The 19,400-nt window shown below is 40.6% G+C and overlaps 1 protein-coding gene across 2 annotated transcripts in view; it reads left to right on the top strand.

Annotated features, from left to right (window-relative positions):
* The window catches only part of TMTC2 (transmembrane O-mannosyltransferase targeting cadherins 2), a gene marked incomplete at its 5' end in the record, with an annotated part of 430,973 nt that overhangs the window by 149,046 nt on the left and 262,527 nt on the right, over positions 1–19,400 (top strand). For both annotated transcript variants that reach the window (XM_080811368.1, XM_080811367.1), the window contains one exon: positions 15,769–16,339. In XM_080811368.1, coding sequence (XP_080667494.1) covers positions 15,769–16,339 — 571 coding nt within the window. The remainder of the gene's footprint in view (positions 1–15,768; positions 16,340–19,400) is intronic.

The following is a 19,400-nucleotide window of genomic DNA, read 5'->3' as shown; positions in this document are numbered from 1 at the left end:
GCTCCCCGCTGAGCAGAGAGCCCGATGTGGGGCTCGATCCCAGGACCCTGAGGTCATGACCTGAGCTGAAGGCAGAGGCTTAACCCACTGAGCCACCCAGGCGCCCCACCATCCTCCATTCTTATACTTTGGTTCTGCTTGTTCATTTCATATCTAGTGAATTTATCAAAAATTTTCTTCTTTTATTGGCAATCACCAGTGTGTCAGAAATTATGTTTAGTGAAGGCAGTGATGGTCAGGATTGGATGAAAATGATGTTGTGGTCTGGTTTTAGAGTTTCCAACTTAATGGAGATGAGCTAATTAGGCAATCATGATATGGGGTGCTAAGAAGATACCCTTAATATCCAACTGCCCCAAGTTTGACAGTTTGGGAGTCAGCAAAAAGGTAAAATGAACCGTGCTTAAGATTCTCACAAAGACATGTTGGTGCCTCCTAATTTGTCTGTACATAGCATGAGATCTGAAAGAGCTGATAGTTTTCATTTAACATTTAGCATGTGTATTTTAAGTGCCTACCATGTCATTTAAAGAGCTCCAGAGCGAAAAATGTCAGAGCTTCCTGAGAGCTTCCCTTAATTTATTTCTTGATTATTAAAGTTTGGTTGCCGAATGACATCTATATTAGAGAGTACTCTATAGTGAATGTCAATAAATTTTAATGGTGGAGTTAATATCTCCTTCACTTCTCATTCTTGGATGAAATATCTCTTGCCTTCCATGACAAATTAGAGAGTTGCTGGTGGTTTGTGGACCAAATGTTTGGGTACTTTGTGTAGGCTCATCTGTGTTAGCTTTAAATTAGAGTGTTTTCCCCTTGCCTTTCTGTTTTTCATCAGGGATCGTATATTCTTGTGTCCAAAAAGACTCTGTGATTTAGCTGTGAGGCTGATTTTATTGTAGGGATGTCTGTGTTTCCTGTCATCACAGGCAACCCTGGTGAAACTTCCCATGTTGTGTGTGTATGTTGCTGCCATAGGTTCAAAGTCTGATCTTTCTCAGATGTATGTGAGTGTGTAACTTTTATAGCCAAAAAGGGATGCAGGCAGCAAAATTTCTGCCAGAATATGTTTTCTATTATATTTTGTAATATGAAATTATAGGTTAGTTTTTGGCTTTCATAAAGCTGCCTTTTTCACCCGTCACTGGAAGACAACGAGCACCTTCCTTTGACTCACGTTTTCCAAGACTCCTTGGTGTTAAAAGAAGACTTTCTGTTTGAAATGCAGAAATTAAAAGAATATGGTACAAAGGCATTTTTTATAGCTTTATTGAGTCTTGAGGGCAGATATATGGATTCCAGACAAAATGCAATAATAGGCTAGGATTTTACTTTCAAATCATCTTAGAAACACTTCTCGTTGGAGATTTATTGTACATGTGGAGGAACAGAGCTGCTTTGAAGGTTAAATGGAATAGTTTGAAGAACAGTGTTCAAGGTCTTTCTCTGCCTCTTATTAAGTGTGTGCTCTTTAACTAACTTAACTGTCCAGCTTCAGTTTCCTATTTTATAGCAGTATTGTGAGGATAAAATGAGATCACGTGTGTGTGCTTTGTAAGCTTTATCAATCTCAATGTAAATATGAAGTAGCCCTAGTGTTTTATTTTATGTGTTTAGCTAGTGTTAATGCCCCACTGGCATGATCAGGAAATTTCTTACCTCTGGTAGACAACGGAGACCAATCCTGGCCGGACTAAGAATAAGATACCTCTTAAAGTACTATTTCTACTCACAAAGCAGTTCAACCCCTGTCGCTGAGAAACAGCACCAGACGTAGTATTGGCGAAACCAGGCTTTTGTGTGAAATCTAGTCTTCCTAGAGCTCTGACGGATCAACAGGTAGTGTATGTAATTATATAGGACTATGGTCTCTTGTAAGCACTGCCGTAACAAAGTACCACAGACGAGTTGGCTTCAACGACAGAAATTTATTTTCTCATGGTTCTAGGAGGGAGAAGTCTGAGATCAAGGTATAGGCAGATTTTGGTTTCCCGTGAGACCCCTTCTTTGTTTCCAACTGGCCACCTTTGCTCTGCAGTCTCCTTTGGGTCTTTTTTTTTTTCTTTCTCTGCATGTATGTCCCTAATGTCTGTGTAAGGGTTCTTTTTGGATAAGGGCACCAGTTAGATTGTATTAGGGCTCATCCTAATGGCCTCGTTTTTAACTAAATTACCTTCCTAAAGGCATTACCTCCAAATATAGTCACGTTCTGAAGTACCGAGGCTGGGGATTCAACATGAGAATATTTTTTTGGTTGGTGGGAGGGGGTGGAGTGACATTTTCGCCAGTAATGTAGGGAGAGCAGTGGATGCGGAACTGAGATTTGCATTTGGTGTGGGTGTCTCTGAAATGTACCGATACCATTGTGTCAGGCAGGACTTCCAACTTCTCCTGCCCGTATCTGCCTGCACCCGCTTACTCACAGGGTGGTGACGAGGATTCCAGATAATCATGAACACAAGCACATTCTGTAAAAGCTGGATACAAAGGCAAGGTGGTATTATGCTATGCGTACCTGTGAAGGATACATTGGCAACATATGGAAATTTTTAAGTGGAAAAGACAAAGGATCATTGCAAACATTTTGCTGAAAGAACTTTCTTGGCTATTCTCTTTGGCTGCAGCAGAAGCGTAGATAAAGAAGGGTGATTTGGTTAAGACTTAATTCAGAGAAGACAGGAGTTAGGCTAACAGATAAGCCAAACATCTGGATGGTACAACACGAATCTCTTTCTTCCCCCATCTCCTATTTTCGTAGAGTCTATTGGTTTCTTGGTTTAAATTTTTGTTCCCTAACTTCCATGGTCTGTTAGTACTCAGGCTGAGAAATTTTAGTGGGTTCACAAGCAGTGGTCGTAGTCAGAAAGTACTTTTCTTGTTTGCCTAAAAGTGAAGTTTATGATTTCTCCTTAAGGATGTGATTTATTTATTTATTTATTTATTTATTTATTTATTTAGGGTAATACTTGAGTAGTTGGGAAAAACTACCAGGCACTTAGTATATCTGTTCTGAAATTTATAAAGTACTTTTTACATGTATATTTGGATGATCTAATGCTTAAGCACAAAGATTACTTCTTTTTTTAAAGCACATAGAACAAGACCATGCACAAAATAGGTCTCTTGAACTTTTCATGGTTATTCTTGTATTTTTTCCTCTTGGAATCTGGGGTCTGATAGTGCCCATTCATTTTTTTTTTTTTTTAAGATTTTATTTATTTATTTGACAGACAGAGATCACAAGTAGGCAGAGAGGCAGGCAGAGAGAGAGAGAGAAGGGAAGCAAGCTCCCTGCTGAGCAGAGGAGAGCCCGATGCAGGGCTGGATCCCAGGACCCCAGGATCATGACCTGAGCGGAAGGCAGAGGCTTTAACCCACTGAGCCACCCAGGCGCCCTGAGCCCATTCATTTTTGAAAGCTTTGAACATCATGAAAAAACTATCCATCTAATATTTATTTCTTCTTTTAAGAAATAGTCAAACATTTTTTTATTTTTTGTAAATAAAAAAAATTATAAGGAACCAGTCGTCCTTTAAAACATATCACTAATGCTCAAGACCCCAGAGTAAGGGAAACAGTATGATATATTAAGTACAAAAACATTTGAATCATCTTTTTATAGACCTTTGAATGTATGAAAACCTATGAAATGGCCTGAAATTCATAAGTGATATATATAATGGAGTGTTCTGAAGTGGTTCATATACTTGAATTAACTTTTTGGAACAAAAAGCTTCTTAGTACCCCTTTTGGTACTAATTTCAAGACTTGAGACTTGAAAAAGCAGAATCAGGATATTTTCATTAAGCTTTTAAGTTGCGACTCTGATTCAATTTAGTACACTGTGAAGGAGATGAGTTGTGACTGTAATATTTTATGTCAGGATGGCATGCTAAGAATACAGTGAATAAATAATTGTGTAGAAAATATTAATATTTTTGTCATGCCAATTGCAAGGCATTGAAAATATTTTAAGGTGTTAAGAAGCTAATGTTAAGGTAGAGGATTCTCTTAATCAGTGAAATAAAATGCTTGGGAGTATGGTTTTCCTGATAATCTCAGGCTTAGTTTTTGCTCTAATCTTGTAAAATGCTTTTCTTATAAATACTTGGAAAAAAAATCTTTGGGCAACTGACCATTTAATTTTGAAATGAACATCTTTCTTTCAAATGGATTATTAATTAGCTTTTAGGGTCCCTTAAAGTTTTTTCTTGCACATTTCCTGTAAAAATTCTGAAAATGACAGTACTGATTGATCTGAGGAACTATAGATACTTGAAAAATATTGAATCAAGTTTCCTTTTCCACATTTTCTCCCAGTAAGAGAAACAAGTGTCTGGCCAAACACTAGACTTGGATGAGGAAGAAGCCGCCTCATCTGAGGAAGCTCTAGGAGAGTGAATGTCTAGCAGCTCTGGGCTTAGGTCACCTGCAGTTGGGACTGCTTTGAATTAGAGGCTTTCCTTCCTTCCTTTCCTTTCCTTCCCTTCCCTACCCTTCCCTTCCCTTCCTTCCTTTCTTTCCTTCCCTTCTTTTTCCTTCCTTCCTTCCTTCCTTCCAGGGGGCATTGAGGTATTAGATGAAATTCATAAAACTCCTTTATTGCTCATGGGAAAAACTCCTAAAGGCGTGGAAGGAGGGTCCACGAAGAATGTTTCTTTAGCAACAAGACTGAGCATTCTCAGACATACTTTGCACAAAGCAGGCAATTACTCGGGGGCCCCATCCCTTGGATGTCTGACAACAGGCCTCTTATTACTCCAGCAGCCTCTTTTCATTCAGCATCTATAGGGTGGCAATTTTAAAAAAAGTTTTTTAGATGCCAGTTGTTTAGGAAGTCATTGTCTCTCCCACTGAAGGGTTTATAATCTAGGAGGGGGAGATCAAGATAGAAAGAAGCAAGCTTAGTAATGTGTTAACATGTGTAATGAGAAATTCATCCAAAAACTTAGTGCCTTCTATTTCTGCCGGGACCTTGAAACTTAATACTGCTCCCACCAGTCCAGCACCCAACACTGAAATTTACTTAAGTTCCTTGAGGAATCTGAAACACATCCCTCCTCCCCAAACTGTGACAGGCTCTGGATGTTATAGGATTTCTCATTCCCCTCTCCTGTTAGCCAATTATTTACATATTAACTGGAGCTTTCTAAATATAATGGCTTATCCCTAAAGACGGATTCTAATGAAGGGATTATAGGTTAAGTGGCAAATGAAAGCCAAAGACATTTGGGTAAGCCAATTAACCTGATGGTTTTTCACAGTTAATTATCCCTGAATGAGCAGAGGTTAGTGCCCAAAGTGAGTGAACTACTTTAGATGAAAGTGATAATGTCCTATATATTTAAAACAATGAAGAATTCTAAAAAGAATTTCTCTAAAAGGTGAGTGCAGCTTATCAGTACCAATCATTTCTAGTTAGAATTCCATTCATCAGAAATATATCGAATGCCTACCTACTATGTGCTAGACTCCAAAAGATAAATTAGATGCTTTTCTACTTCTTAAAAGTTAACAATGCATTGGGGAAATAAAACAGGTTCTAACAAGACAATGGCTGAATCAAACCCAAAGACCATTAGGGAGATTGATATCTAGCCAAATTCCCCTCCATCTCATGAAGGACAATAGTGCAAGACAGAGTCATGGCAGTGATTCCTTTTACTCAGTCCCTCAAGCTTCCCTCACTCCAGCAAATGAACCCCCCCACCCCAGATTCTAAGCTTACCATCTTCTGTTCTGATTCATGGTCTTTGAAACTATTGACTATCAGCCTGGCAACATCTCCACCACTGTCTTACTCCTTCACGTAACTCCTTCGACGTACGTAGACGTGTTTGTCTTCAGGAAGCTTTGGGTCTTCTTCTTCTTCCTCTTCTTCTTCTTTTTTAAGGTTTTATTTATTCACTTGAGAGAGAGCAAGAGTATGAGACAGCTCAAGCCAGGGGTGGGGGCCGAGGGAGAGGGAGAAGCAGAATCCTGACTGAGCAGGGAGCCCCACTCTGGACTAGATCCAGGGCCTTGGAATCATGACCTGAGCTGAAGGCAGCCACTTAACTGACTGAGCCACTCACGCATCCCAGCTTTGGATCTTCTAAGACTATTGGGAGTTTGTTTTGTTCTCCTACAGCAGTCAGGGTTTCATGTTAGAGTACTAGTTTCATACTACGGTGAAATTGTCTGTACACTTATTTGCCTCCTCTACTAAGCTGACTGTTTCTCACAGTTGGTGAGTCTCTTTTGCTCACTATTCTATCTGTAGTACCCTTTGATAATGTCTAGTTCATCACTGAGTAGATGGAGATATGAGCAAGTTAATGATTTTCTTTCTTTCTTTCTTTTTTTTTTTTTGAGTAAATAATTTTCTTATGACAAAGTTCCTTTTTTTGGGCAGTGATTTTCAGTAGCGGGTGGAAGAGGGAAAATTAGAATTACCTATGCCCCATGTTCAATGCATTTATTTCCTCCTACTCCTTCCAAAATGGCTTCCACATGTCATCCCATTTAGGATCCCTATTAATCGTAGAAAGAATTCAGTGTGATTAATGGGAATGTGTGAGTATTCAATGTCAAAATCAAGCATATTTGCAACAATAGCTAGGGAAGACTTTGGGGAGAGTGTGACGTTGATCATGGGGGATCGAAGCCTATCTGGACAGATGTAACTGGATGAAGAACAGTGGTCTGGGCAGAGGAAGGAAAGAAATGGTTTGAGCAAAGGCCTAGAGGCTGGGAAGTTTGGATGACATTAAGATGCCTCTGGAGAAGTAATGGGAGACTGGCTCAGAAAGTATAATGGGGATGGTTATGAATGTTGGGCTGTGAAGGGTGTTTATTATTGTAAGAAATAGGGCATGATGAGGGATTTTGTGGAACAGAGTAGTGATGCTAGAGTTAGATTTCAGGCAGTTTCTCTATCTGCAGCAGTGTATAGTGGATCAAAGGGGAAAAGAAAGCAGTCAGGGATAATTATTTACTTCAGTTTAACAACTATTTATTATGAGCCTAATATGTGTTGGGCACTGGGAAAAAAAAAAAAAAAAGACAAACCACAGGGCATAATTCCTTCCATAAGGGGACTTACGCCTAACCAAGGAAAGAAAAATGAACAGGCAGTTTCAGTAAGCATGCTAAACAGTACAGGCAGGAAATAATAAGAGCCTGAATGAGACGACAACAGAGAAGTTAGAGGTGGATTCAAGGGAAACTTGCAAGTCGGATTTTCTCTGAGGTTCTGGATAGTGTAAAAATATCCTTAACCCATTTAAAAATGGATGGGGCGCCTGGGTGGCTCAGTGGTTTAAGCCGCTGCCTTCGGCTCAGGTCATGATCTCAGGGTCCTGGGATCGAGTCCCACATCGGGCTCTCTGCTTGGCAGGGAGCCTGCTTCCCTCTCTCACTCTCTCTGCCTGCCTCTCTGCCTGCTTGTGATCTCTCTCTCTCTGTCAAATAAAATAAATAAAATCTTAAAAAAAAAAATAAAAAATAAAAATGGATGTAGGAGCAGAGGGAGAAGGAGCCCTCAAGCACAACTTTGATGACAGTGTTGAAGGAATGGCAGTACTTAAGGGGCTTTTATGAAAAAGGGGATGGATGATGGGGAAAATTTTTTGGGTTCAGACTTACTAAGCTTAAGATATTAAAAGGACAACTAGCAATATCCATAATTCCAACGTGTTGTTTTATTTAGCACTCTTTTGGTTGTAGATGTCAGAATGACAATTCAGATTAACTTGGGAGTAAGGGGCGTTTCTTGGTTTGATTAAGTGTTAGTTTCAGGCATGATGGGCTCCAGCTACAGTGGGAATGGCCACTTTGTCACCTAGATCTGGGTTCTTTGGTTTTGGCTTTATTCTTCTTTGGCAGGCTCTGTCTTCAGGGAATTCTTGAGCAGAGCTAGGATTTCATCTCATTCTCAAAAGATGTTCTTTCTCAGTAGACTACTGGGGCTGTATTTGACTCTGCTTGACCCGGCTTGATGCTAAATCAGTTATCACAGCCAGCAACAAGGATAGGTGATTATAGTACACTAATTGGCCATGTCGTATGATGACCTTTCATCAGGAGGTAAAGACAGCCTCACCCTATCCATATGGACTGAAAGTAAACCTGGGCTCTTCTCAAAAGAGAAAAAAAACCAAAACCCAAAAAACAGGATACTGGGAACTAGCGTCGCAGCAGCCCCAAACAACAGCAAATATCCATTACACAAGACTGGAATTTTTTTTTTTTTTTAACAGATTTTATTTATTTGAGAGAGAGTGTGAGCATGAGTTGAGGGGAAGGAGAAAGGGAGAAACAGACTCCCCACTGATCACAGAGCCTGATGCAGGGCTTGATGTGGGGCTCAATCCCAGGACCCTGAGATCAGGACCTGAGCTGAAGTCAGCTGCTTAACCTACTGAGCCACCCAGGTACCCCAAGGCTCTGTGATTCTCCAAACATTTTAAGGTAATGTTGCTTCATTTGATCTTCAGCACAACAGTTTATGAGATGTATTGTTATTATCTACCAACCACTGGTAAGGATGCTGAGCTTTAGAGAGGCTAACAGACCAAAGGTGGTACTCCTGGGGGTCCTGAAGGAACCAGGATTTCATTACTCTTCCTTCCATTCCGGTGTGGGTATCAATGGCCAGTTAGAAGCGGAGGTTCAGGAACAACACTCAGGCTGGAGGTGTAGGTGGAGAAGGCAGCTCTGGAGTTGGAAGTGATTGACCGTAGATGGGTCCAGAGAAAGAAGGTCAGGGAACAGAAGCAGGGGAGAAACATCCACCTTTGGGAGAAAAATGTGAAGGAGATGCTAGCCAAGGAGAGTTAGAAAGAGGTAGCCCAGAGGGCAGGAGGAAACTCAGAAGATTAATGTGTTGAAGACCAAAGGTAAGACTTCATGAATATCTATTGTCTTGAGAGTGTCGTTAAAGCTTAAATAAATTTTAAGTGAGATACTCATGACCACAATCCATAGGTTTTGGAGACTATAAACATAATGAAGAACACTGTGTTTGCTTGATGGCTAGCATCACTCATTTGGTGTTGAAGATAATAATACTGATAATGATAGCAGCTGACATTACATGTATTATGTCCATTATACACATTCTATTACATGTAACAATTCGCTTTTTGCTCACTAACTCACTCACTCCCCATAATGATCCCAAAAGGCAAGTACAGTTATTATCCTTATTTTACAGATGAGAAAAGTGAGGTACCTTGGACTCTAGTGTCATTGGCTCTAGGGTCAGTTTTCTTACCTTCTGCATTTCACTGCCCTACCCAGGCATAGCCAGGCATCCTTGGGTATCACTGAAGCAGGGCAGGTCAGCAAAGCCCATTCTTTTTCTTCGCTCTTTTGTAGAACAAACTTCAACCCATCCATCAGTTGAAATTTTTTTTTCTTTAATTAAAAGTTTGGCCTTTACTTACCTTTCAGTAGAACCATTGAAAGCACTTTGGAAGAGTGTGCCATTTGGTGTTTGAAGAATAGAAGCATTGTTTCTGCTCCGATGGACTAATGGTCCTCATTTATGGTGTTTGTGACTGAAAAGGTCAATGGACAGAAAAAACAGCAGTGAGAGAAACACACACGAGGACAGTTAGGATGGCAGTGTCACCCCATTCATCAGCTTTACAATAGTGTTGGCCTTTGTCAACATTTCCTAAAGGAAAAATCATAAGGCAGCAGAAACAAAGAGCCACAAATGAACAAAACTGGAACAGGTTAAGCCCTCCTTGAAGACTTGAGGGACTGGATCTTTTTGCTTCAAAAGACGGCCTCTCAGTCATGTGTTCTCTGGAGAATTCTGCCTGCAATTGTTTCTTTTTCACATCTGCTGCTCCGATGTTCTTCACCTTTCCCAGAGTGGAAAATTTCCTAATTCCTTAGTGTCTTCCTGAATTTTCAACACCAATTCATAGCAGTAACCTAAGAAATTATATCAGCCTGAAATTTTGTTTTGAGTTAAGGTTTTTCATTAGCTGAGAAATCGCAGAAAAGGTTTTACTATTTCCATTTTGGACTCTTGTAAGAAAATGCAAATGGACGATAATCTATTATGCTTAGTGTTGAATGACTACCTTTACTTCTCATTTTGCCGGCAGATTATTTAGATTCTATTAAGGCCCTTCAGGTTCGTATTTTTCTGAATATGATGTGAGGGGATGTGTCATGCATCCCTTATCACTGACTTGCATGTGTGACATGACTTATATACTAAAGCCCAGTACAATTTCGTCTTATTTCATGTTCTTTTGCCATAATATTCATTATGGTTAATAAAAACCTGCCTAGGCAGATAACACCCATCAGAGGATTTTATCATACTAAAGTCTCCCTTAGTAGAATATGTTCTGCATAGGGCTGAGGTGATACATTGATCTCCTACTTTTGTTCTGCAAAACTGCCCCCTACATTTTTTCCAACCATGTAAACTTAGGCCTGTGTCTCATCAGAGTTTTCTCTCATGGTGTAATTATGAGATTTGTTAATTCATTGTTTTGAAACCTTTGTTTTGTGAGAGATGTATAGTATATCTTGTTGGCTACTGCAGATGACTAGGTTTATTGCTCTAAGTCTAATAAATTCTGGCAATGTTGTACAGCTTTTTAAAAGCAGGAATGGTTTTTTGTTTTTTGGTCCTGAGAAAATCTTTGTAGAGTCAGTTACAACGCTGAACTAATAGCACGGAGAAACCCTGGTTTGGGGAACGTGGTTCTTTCTCCTGTCTGGATCTGCCAGTGAAGGGGCTAAGTATGGTCCTGAACAAAATGTGCTTTCCAGCCTTGCTCACTGCGTTAGCAAAGCCGCCTCCCAGAATGCTTTGCTGTCGGGCTTTCTACTGCCCTGAGTTTGATAGTCTGTGTGTTTCTGCATTGATATTAGATGAATTTATGTCAATATCTCAGTTAATGTTTAGTAGAGGCCAGTTGGCTTTTCATTCTGAATTACTTGAAATTCACTCTCTGTGAGAACACTGTTTGGCAGTTTGGCAGTTTTTCACATTTCTTTAAATTTTAATTATAACCCATCAGGTCTTAAGCCGTTACTTCTGGGTTAGACTCTTGATGAATGTCAAAGCAGGGTGTTTTAATTTAATGGATCCAGAATAACATCTGTTTCTAATATTTTAAAAGCCAATTTATATGGAAATTTGGTACACAGTCGATACACGGAGACTTGTAAAAATAAAAATAAATATGAAAAATCAAACCACTGTGATATAGTAGGTCTTCTGTTAACAAAGGATTTCACTGATGACTAGGTTCAGCTGCTTCTACCTAACACCCAAAATATCACAGTTTAGAATAAACAAGATAGCGATTTATTTCTCATACTCACAGGATGGAGAGGTAGTTAGCTCAAGGCTGGTGTGGTCTACCATAATAGGGATCCAGTTTCCTTTAGTCTTATTCCTGTGCTCTGCTGGGCATGACTTTTATTCCTAAGGGTCCCTTATGGGCCAATATGGCTGCAGGAACTCCAGCTAGTACAGCTTTGCTTTAGCAAGAACGAGGGAGAGTGGAAGAGGGAAGAACCCTGAGCTTTTTTTTTTTTTTTAAGGACACTTTCTAGAAGTAGTATGTAGCACTGGCCAAAAATTCACCGCAGAACTGTATTTAGCAGCAAGGGGAAATAGGAAATGAAATCTTTTTTCCAGATGACCGTGTACCCAGCTAAAAAATGAAGAGCTAGGAGCTAGGAATATGGGAAAGGGGAGATCAGACAATGGATTACAACTATCTCTGCCATGTTGAGCATTTTTTAAGACATGATTTTAATAGACCTTCAGCCTTTTTATGGAGCATCTAGAAAACTCAGCTTGTTCTTCTATGAGTAGATAATTTATGTAGAAGGCCTAGCGTAGTGTTTGGCTCAAAAAAGATAATCATCAACTACTGTTGATACGTTTTAATTCTAACCCCTAATTGCATCTAATTTCAGAGACTGTGCACCAAGCTGACTTTAATAAGGGAGTTTTTGAACATTGTACCCCAGTCTTTATAGAATAATAACACCAGCAGCTCCCAGAGCCCAGATGTCATTTGTGCTAAGTCTCCAGAACACTCATGTGTTGGCAAGATAGTGTTCTTTGCTTTTCTACATAGAAGATAAATGAACAATTACAAGTATTTGTTAACTGCTTTCAAGGTAAAGCTATTATCATCACAGGGGAGCCTGGGTGGCTCAGTCGGTTAAGCTTCTGCTTTTGGCTCAGGTCATGATCCCAGCTGGGGTCCTGGGATTGAACCCAGCATTGGGCTCCCTGCTCAGTGGGGAGTCTGCTTCTCCCTCTGCCCCTCCTCCCACTCGTGTTCTCTCCCTCTGTCTCTCTCAAATACATAAAAATCTTCCAACCCCCCCCTGCCCAAAACCACCCCGCCATTGTCTTCACAGAAACTGAAGCTCAGAGAGGTCAATTGGGAAGCAATTTAGAGAAGGAGGTGAAAACCAGCATCGCCGTATTTTTTTATTCCAACCAGAATGCTGTTATTTCCACTGGCTGTGTCACCTTGGATGGGTTTCTTTTCTTTCTTTCTTTTTTTTTTTTTTTTTAAAGATTTTATTTGATAGACAGGGATCACAGGTAGGCAGAGAGGCAGGCATAGAGAGAAAGGGAAGCAGACTCCCTGCTGAGCAGAGAGCCCGATGCGGGGCTCGATCCCAGGACCCTGAGATCATGACCTGAGCCGAAGGCAGAGGCTTTAACCCACTGAGCCACCCAGGTGCCCCTTGGATGGGTTTCTTAATCTTTTTGAATTTGTTGCATTTTCTTGTTTTTGAGGACACTCAGGTAAATTACAGAGCTGATGATTCAGGTACGTTTTTCCTCAATCCAGGGCTCTGCCAACCTGGTTTTTGGTTCCTATGCATGTGGAAATTCCTTTGCTCTCCCTGTCTCACAGTGAAAGGCAGAACAGGTAGAGGGGCTAGAGGTCAAAGTCATCAGGTGGCTTTCTGTCCTATAGTCTTCAGCTACACATGTGCCCACACCCCTTAAAAAAGCCCTGACGTCAGACGAGGCAAGAGGTCTCTATATATGGAGTAGGTGTCCTGTCCTTCTAAGTTGTGTGCCTCCCCTGTGTTCTATAAGTACAGAGAGGGACTAAGGATACAAAACAGTACAGATACCCCCTATTCTCTGGAGGGTATAATGGCCTAGAGCAGGGATCCTCCCCACTGAATCATTTACATGCCAACATTTGTACCTTGTCCACATGTACCAGCACCATTGATTCTTTAATATTTGTCTCTACATTGACTTTTTAATTTTTAACATCCTTATTCTGAGCAAACAGCTGTGAAATCCAGCTTTGATTTGATAATTAAATTTCCTTTCAAATACACATTAAAATAAATAGAACCATTAAAATTTTTACAAGTTTCACCCATGTAGCTTCTTACATACTTGCATTGGTTTGGAGATCACATTTTGGGAATCCCATCAGAGTGGAAAGAGCATGGGCTGGGGAACTCTACCCTGCTATTTCCAACTGTGTGATTTTGGAACCGTTATTAGTTCTCAACCATAATTTGCTCACTTGAGAGACGTAGATAATATCTACTTTGTCATTTACTCTATGGATTAAAGAAGATAGAGCCAAGGAAACAATTACGGTGTTTGGCAGAAAGCGAGCTCTCAGCAAATACTAGGTTATTCTTTCCTGAAGTCTGTTTGGCGAACCCAGGCATGGGTATGAATGGAGTATGAATTCTCAAAAGAAGGACACAAGGTACTTGGTAGAGATGATTATAAGTCCTGCGAGAACTCAGAGTGGGGAAAGGCTGAAATTTTCTAGAATGAAGGAGAGAGGGAATCATTTGGATGAGGGAGAGACCTTATTCCTGGCCTCCGCAACTCTCCCTCAAACTCTCAACTCAAAGCATGGCTGAAGGACCAGTGGCTTCGGCATCACTTGGGAGCTTGTTAGAACCATGGTGTCTCTGGCTCTCCCCAGACCTACTGACTCAGCACCTACCTGTTAAGTCCCAACCCCCTATCCCTGCCCTCCATGATTTATATATCTGAAAAACATTGCTCTGGGCACAAATATTCTTTTTTTTTTTTTAAGATTTTATTTATTTATTTGACAGAGATCACAAGTAGGCAGAGAGGCAGGGCAGGCTCCCCACTGAGCGGAGAGCACGATGTGGGGCTTGATCTCAGGACTCTGATCATGACTTGAGCCGAAGGCTGAGGCTTTAACCCATTGAGCCACCCAGGCGCCCCCAGGGCACAGATATTCTATCTAAAGTTTCTTTCTTTATTTTCTTTCTCTCTCTCTTTTTTTTTAAAATAAGATTTTATTTATTTATTTGACAGAGAGAGATACAATGAGAGAGGGAACATAAGCAGGGGATGTGTAAGAGGGAGAGGCAGGCCTCCCGCCAAGCAGGGAGATTGAATGTGGGGCTTGATCCCATGACCTTTGGATCATGACCTGTCCTAAAGGCAGATGCTTAACATCTGAGCCATCCAGGCGCCCCTATAATTTATTTCTACTGGGGAGCTAGCTAGTTCTTGCTTTAAGCAGCTCTCTGCACCAGGACCACTAGTATCCCATGGGCTCTGCCTTTTAGAAAATGTAGATTCTCAGACCTCACATCAACCGTCTGTCATCTGCAATTTAAGCCAGGATACCACATGATTTTTAGGGCAGTTGTTTGACAACTGCTGCAGTAAGTCTTTTTATTTAAACACTTTTTTAAAAGATTTTTTTTAATTTATTTTTTTAAATTTTTATTTATTTGACAGAGAGAGAGATCACAGGTAGACAGAGAGGCGGTGGGGGGTGGGGTGTAGGCACCCCGCTGAGCAGAGAGCCAGATGTGGGGCTTGATCCCAGGACCCTGGGATCATGACCCCAGCCGAAGGCAGAGACTTAACCCACTGTGCCACCCAGGCCCCCTGCTGCAGTAAGTCTTAAACCACTGATAGAAACTGCATTTATTCTTCAATTGTATTTGCATTTAAACAAAGCTTTTGAGGAAAAGAAATACAACCTAATTGTAGTGATCTTAAGCAGTAAGGGGAGGATCTGAATTCAATCTGTATGTAAAGCCTTCCATAAGGCTCATTTTCATCAATCCTGTGTGTACCTGGGATCCCATCGTACACATGACAACAGCTTCTGGGAAGGCGATATCTTAGCAATGTCACATATAGTTGACCCTTGAACAACACGGGTTTGAATAGCATGGGTCCACTTCTACATAGATTGTTTTCAACAAATACAGTACTGTAAAGCCTTTTCTCTTCCTTATGATTTTTTTTTTTAAGATTTTATTTATTAGAGAGTATGAGAAAGAGCACGAGCAGGGGGAGGGGCAGAAGGAGAGAGAGAAGCAGACCCCCTCCCGCCACTCCCTCATTGAGCAGGGAGCCAGATGCAGGACTTGATTCCAGGACCCTGGGATCCTGACCTGAGCCAAAGGCAGCCGCTTAACTGACTGAGCACCAGGTGCCCTCTTCCTTATGATTTTCTTAATAATGTTTTCTCTAGCTTACCTTATCAGAAGAGGACAGTATATAATACATACAACATACAAAATATGTGTTAATCAACTGTTCATGTTACCGGTAGGGCCTCTGGTCGACAGTAGACTATTAAGTTTTGGGGGATTCCCGAGTTATACTTGGATTTTCAACTGCATGGGGGTTAGCGTTCCTCACCCCCATGTAGGTCAAGGGTCAAATGTCTTCTTCTTCTTTTTTTTTTCCTTTCCGTATTTTAAATTTGATTTAAAAAAAAAAATTTTGTTTTTTAGCCGTGCTATCAAGACTAATCAAGACCTTCTCCCCGAAACGCCATGGACACACATTTTCTACAATGATTTTTGGGGGACTCTTCTAACCCACAGCGGCAGCCACAAATCCTACCGGCCCCTGTGCACTCTTTCTTTTCGCCTGAACCATGCCGTTGGAGGCCTGAATCCTTGGAGCTATCACCTGGTCAATGTCTTGCTGCACGCGGCCGTCACAGGTGTCTTCACGAGCTTCTCCAAGATCCTCCTTGGGGATGGATACTGGACGTTCATGGCCGGCTTGATGTTTGCCTCTCACCCCATTCACACGGAGGCCGTGGCGGGAATCGTGGGCCGGGCTGACGTCGGGGCCAGTCTCTTCTTTCTCCTGTCTTTGCTGTGCTACATGAAACACTGTTCTACGAGAGGCTACTCAGCCCGGACGTGGGGCTGGTTCCTGGGGACGGGGCTGTGCGCGGGCTGCAGCATGCTGTGGAAGGAACAAGGAGTGACGGTGCTCGCCGTGTCCGCAGTTTATGACGTCTTTGTCTTTCACAGGCTGAAAATGAAACAGCTCTTACCTGCCATCTATAAAGTAAGTGATTATTGGTGCTCGAGCATTGGGTTACTGAGCAGTTCTGTTGCCTGGTCCTTCTTCCCCATTTAAAAAGCAAATTTGTTCCTCTTCAAAGAGAAGCTGGAAGAAGTTATGTTTTGATCTTCAGTGAGTGGAAGTGTCCTTTTCGACCTTTCCTTCCTAACATGCGTTTCATTCATGGATTGTTTTATTTCTTGGATTTCCTAACTTATTTTCATGATTTCAAAGAGGGTAGAAGGGCACTTTTGCCTGGTAAAGATTAGGCAATCTTTGTTTTTATTCATTCTTTATTTCAGCCCAAATTCTCTGTAATCCAGTAGATTGCCTGTAATGTGTATTTGTAAAAATATCAGAGCGGGTAATAGAGCCAGATGCTAAACTCTACAGAGGGGAAATCCTCTGCCATTTGTTAATAGTATTTTCCTGACCTGACTTTGGAAAACAGCCCTTCTCTGTAGGGCCATGGGAACTCAAATTCTTCAACAGTGAATCATCTTCACCTTTTTCCTTGTTGTAATAAATAAGAATAGAAGAATCAAAGCAGAAAAAGATTATTAGAGGTTTTGCCCTGAGGCCAATTAAGACCTTTGCCTCAGGGCTTAATATTTCCTCTTCTGTATTCCTTAATGGTTTCAAACGCAATGTTGTCTGAAGGTCACAGAAGTGCAGAAGTGCTTTCAGATCCCATCTACCTAAAGAGAACCAGTTTTTGGCTATAGTGTGTTAAGGGAAGGCATTGGGCAGACAGAGGTGTGTTGAGAAACTGTCTCCTTCCCCATTTCTCTCTCACTCATGATAAACTTGCCCTAGCTCTGCCTTTTAGTGTAAGGTGTGAACTTGACCACTGTTTGCAAACCTTGGTCATGTTTTAGGCCAGCTCCTCTTTCCTTTTGGACACTTACATGAGGAGCTATGGTTTTGGATACTTACCCTGATCAGGAATGCTGTCAAGTTTACTAGTTTTGGTGACTTTTTCCCCTGCCCCCTGCCCTCAATTCTCTATTTTATATAAAATCAAACTGGGAAGAAATTGAAGTGAAAGGAAAAAATTGAGGGAAATAGAAACATTTATTATTACTATTATTTTTAAATGACTATTTTTTTCCACTTAGTAGGCAGGGTAATTACTGCTGCACTTCTGTGAGGAAGCATAACCCTTTCAGTTGGAACTTAAGTATCCAGTGGTTAATGAAGTTCTTTTGTGATTTCAATTATATGCTGAACCTGTAAAAGAAAACTCTGGTTGGGTCATGTTTGATGCCTAAAAATGATGCAGTTTGAAAGGCAAACTCTTACTTTCAAATCCATTTTAACTATTTGTTCAGGAAAATTTAGGGAGAGAAATCTTTTTTCTTTTGTTTTAAAACCATATCAACAACAACAGCAAGCTTTCTTGATTTTCTGGAAATAGTTGATAGAATACATATAACTCATGGTCCCTGTCCTTGGGGGAGAGAGGCCTAGTTGAGGACACAGACGCTCTGTGTTTCAGGACCTCGCATTGATAACCTGTGAAACGTTGTGGTTCAGCATTCTACAGAATTTCCACTTTACTGTCTCATGGATTAGGAAATTATTTTGGTATGTCAATTCAGGACTTGCGTTTATGACCTTCTGAAGTTCCTTTCTAAGAAATTTTGAGTTCTCTAAGCATATTTTCAAGGACAGAGTTGCTAATAGAGATCCTTATTATACCTGTGTCCCATACAATATTTGGGACATAGCTGTAATAAGAAATTATTCTTTGTTTATCCGAAATTAAAATGTAACCGAGCGTCCTCCTTAAGAAAATGAGAAACGTCACCAGCAAAGGAACTAGCCATAGAGAGTGAAGTTCCCCGCCGTGCCATGGGAAAGGACTTAACACTTTGAAGATTCAGTGTCCTGAGAAGTTTCCAAATGGAAACTTGCCTAGACTGTCTGGCAGCCACTGCATGTGGGCAAGGGAAGTAGACAGGGCAGCAAAAACACTTCATCTGGGAGTTGGTATCTCAAGCCCACTCTTTCTTTCATTCTCAGGTTTTGGGCCAATGAGCTTAGTGAGAACATTTTGGTAACAGATTGTATAGATTTTCAAGGGACTATAGAGATCATCTATGCCATTCCCCTTATTTCCAGCTAAGGTGTAGAGACCAGAGATGTGAAAGTCACCCAGAAAATGGGAGAATCACTAGAGCTACAATACATATTTGTGTTTGTCTAGCGATGATTTTACTATATTGTAAAGGTGTGAAGATGAATGAACAGATGTAATATCAGATGACTTCCTTAGAAGAAAATAGTATGGAATCTAATATTAACTCACACTGGCTGAGTAACCTTGGGCTAGTTCAATGACCTGCTTCTTTATCTGGAAATGGAGATCATGAGTGTTCTCTCTTAGAGATGTTGTGAAGATTATATGAAATTGTGGGGCGTCCAGTGTGAGCTGGGTGCCCAGTGTTTGGAAACCACCTGATGCATATTAGTTGAGAGAAAGAAGAGTATTAATGGAAATTATAGTTCTTTATTTTAAGGAAGAGAAGGCCAAAAGTTAAACTGCTATTCATCTTTACACATACAGTGCTTTTGAAAGCCTATGAATTAGGAATCGACCAAAGCTGAAGCATGAATATTTAAGCAAAAACTTTCATTTAGAATTTTATGACTGTGGGGCTTGTAAACACTAGCATAGATTACATATGGAAGTTATAGAAAATTCCATATTCTGTCTTTATAATATATAGATTTCTATGCCTGGGGTGAGTTAGAAGAGACTCTGAAGGAAGTGAATTAAAAGACTTTAGAAGGTCCTTTTCAACCTTAAAAGAATAAATCATCTTAAATATCTTACCAATTAACTCCGGATCTTGCCAGATGAAATAAACTTCCCTGCCCTATTAAAACACAGCTTTTATATAAACAGAAAACTCCAGTGCACAAATGTTTAACTCTATTATGTAAAGCAGTGAACTAGCCAAGTACTCAAATCCCAAAATGGCGGTCCTCTTAAAGCTGGAAATTATTAAGACCAGAGGGGCAAGGCTCTCTGTTTTGATAGTTTCGTCAGTAATGTTTT

The sequence above is a fragment of the Martes martes genome (genome assembly GCF_963455335.1).
Source record: "Martes martes genome assembly, chromosome: 8".
Lineage (NCBI taxonomy): Eukaryota > Metazoa > Chordata > Mammalia > Carnivora > Mustelidae > Martes > Martes martes.
This window is presented reverse-complemented; position numbering and strand designations above follow the sequence as displayed.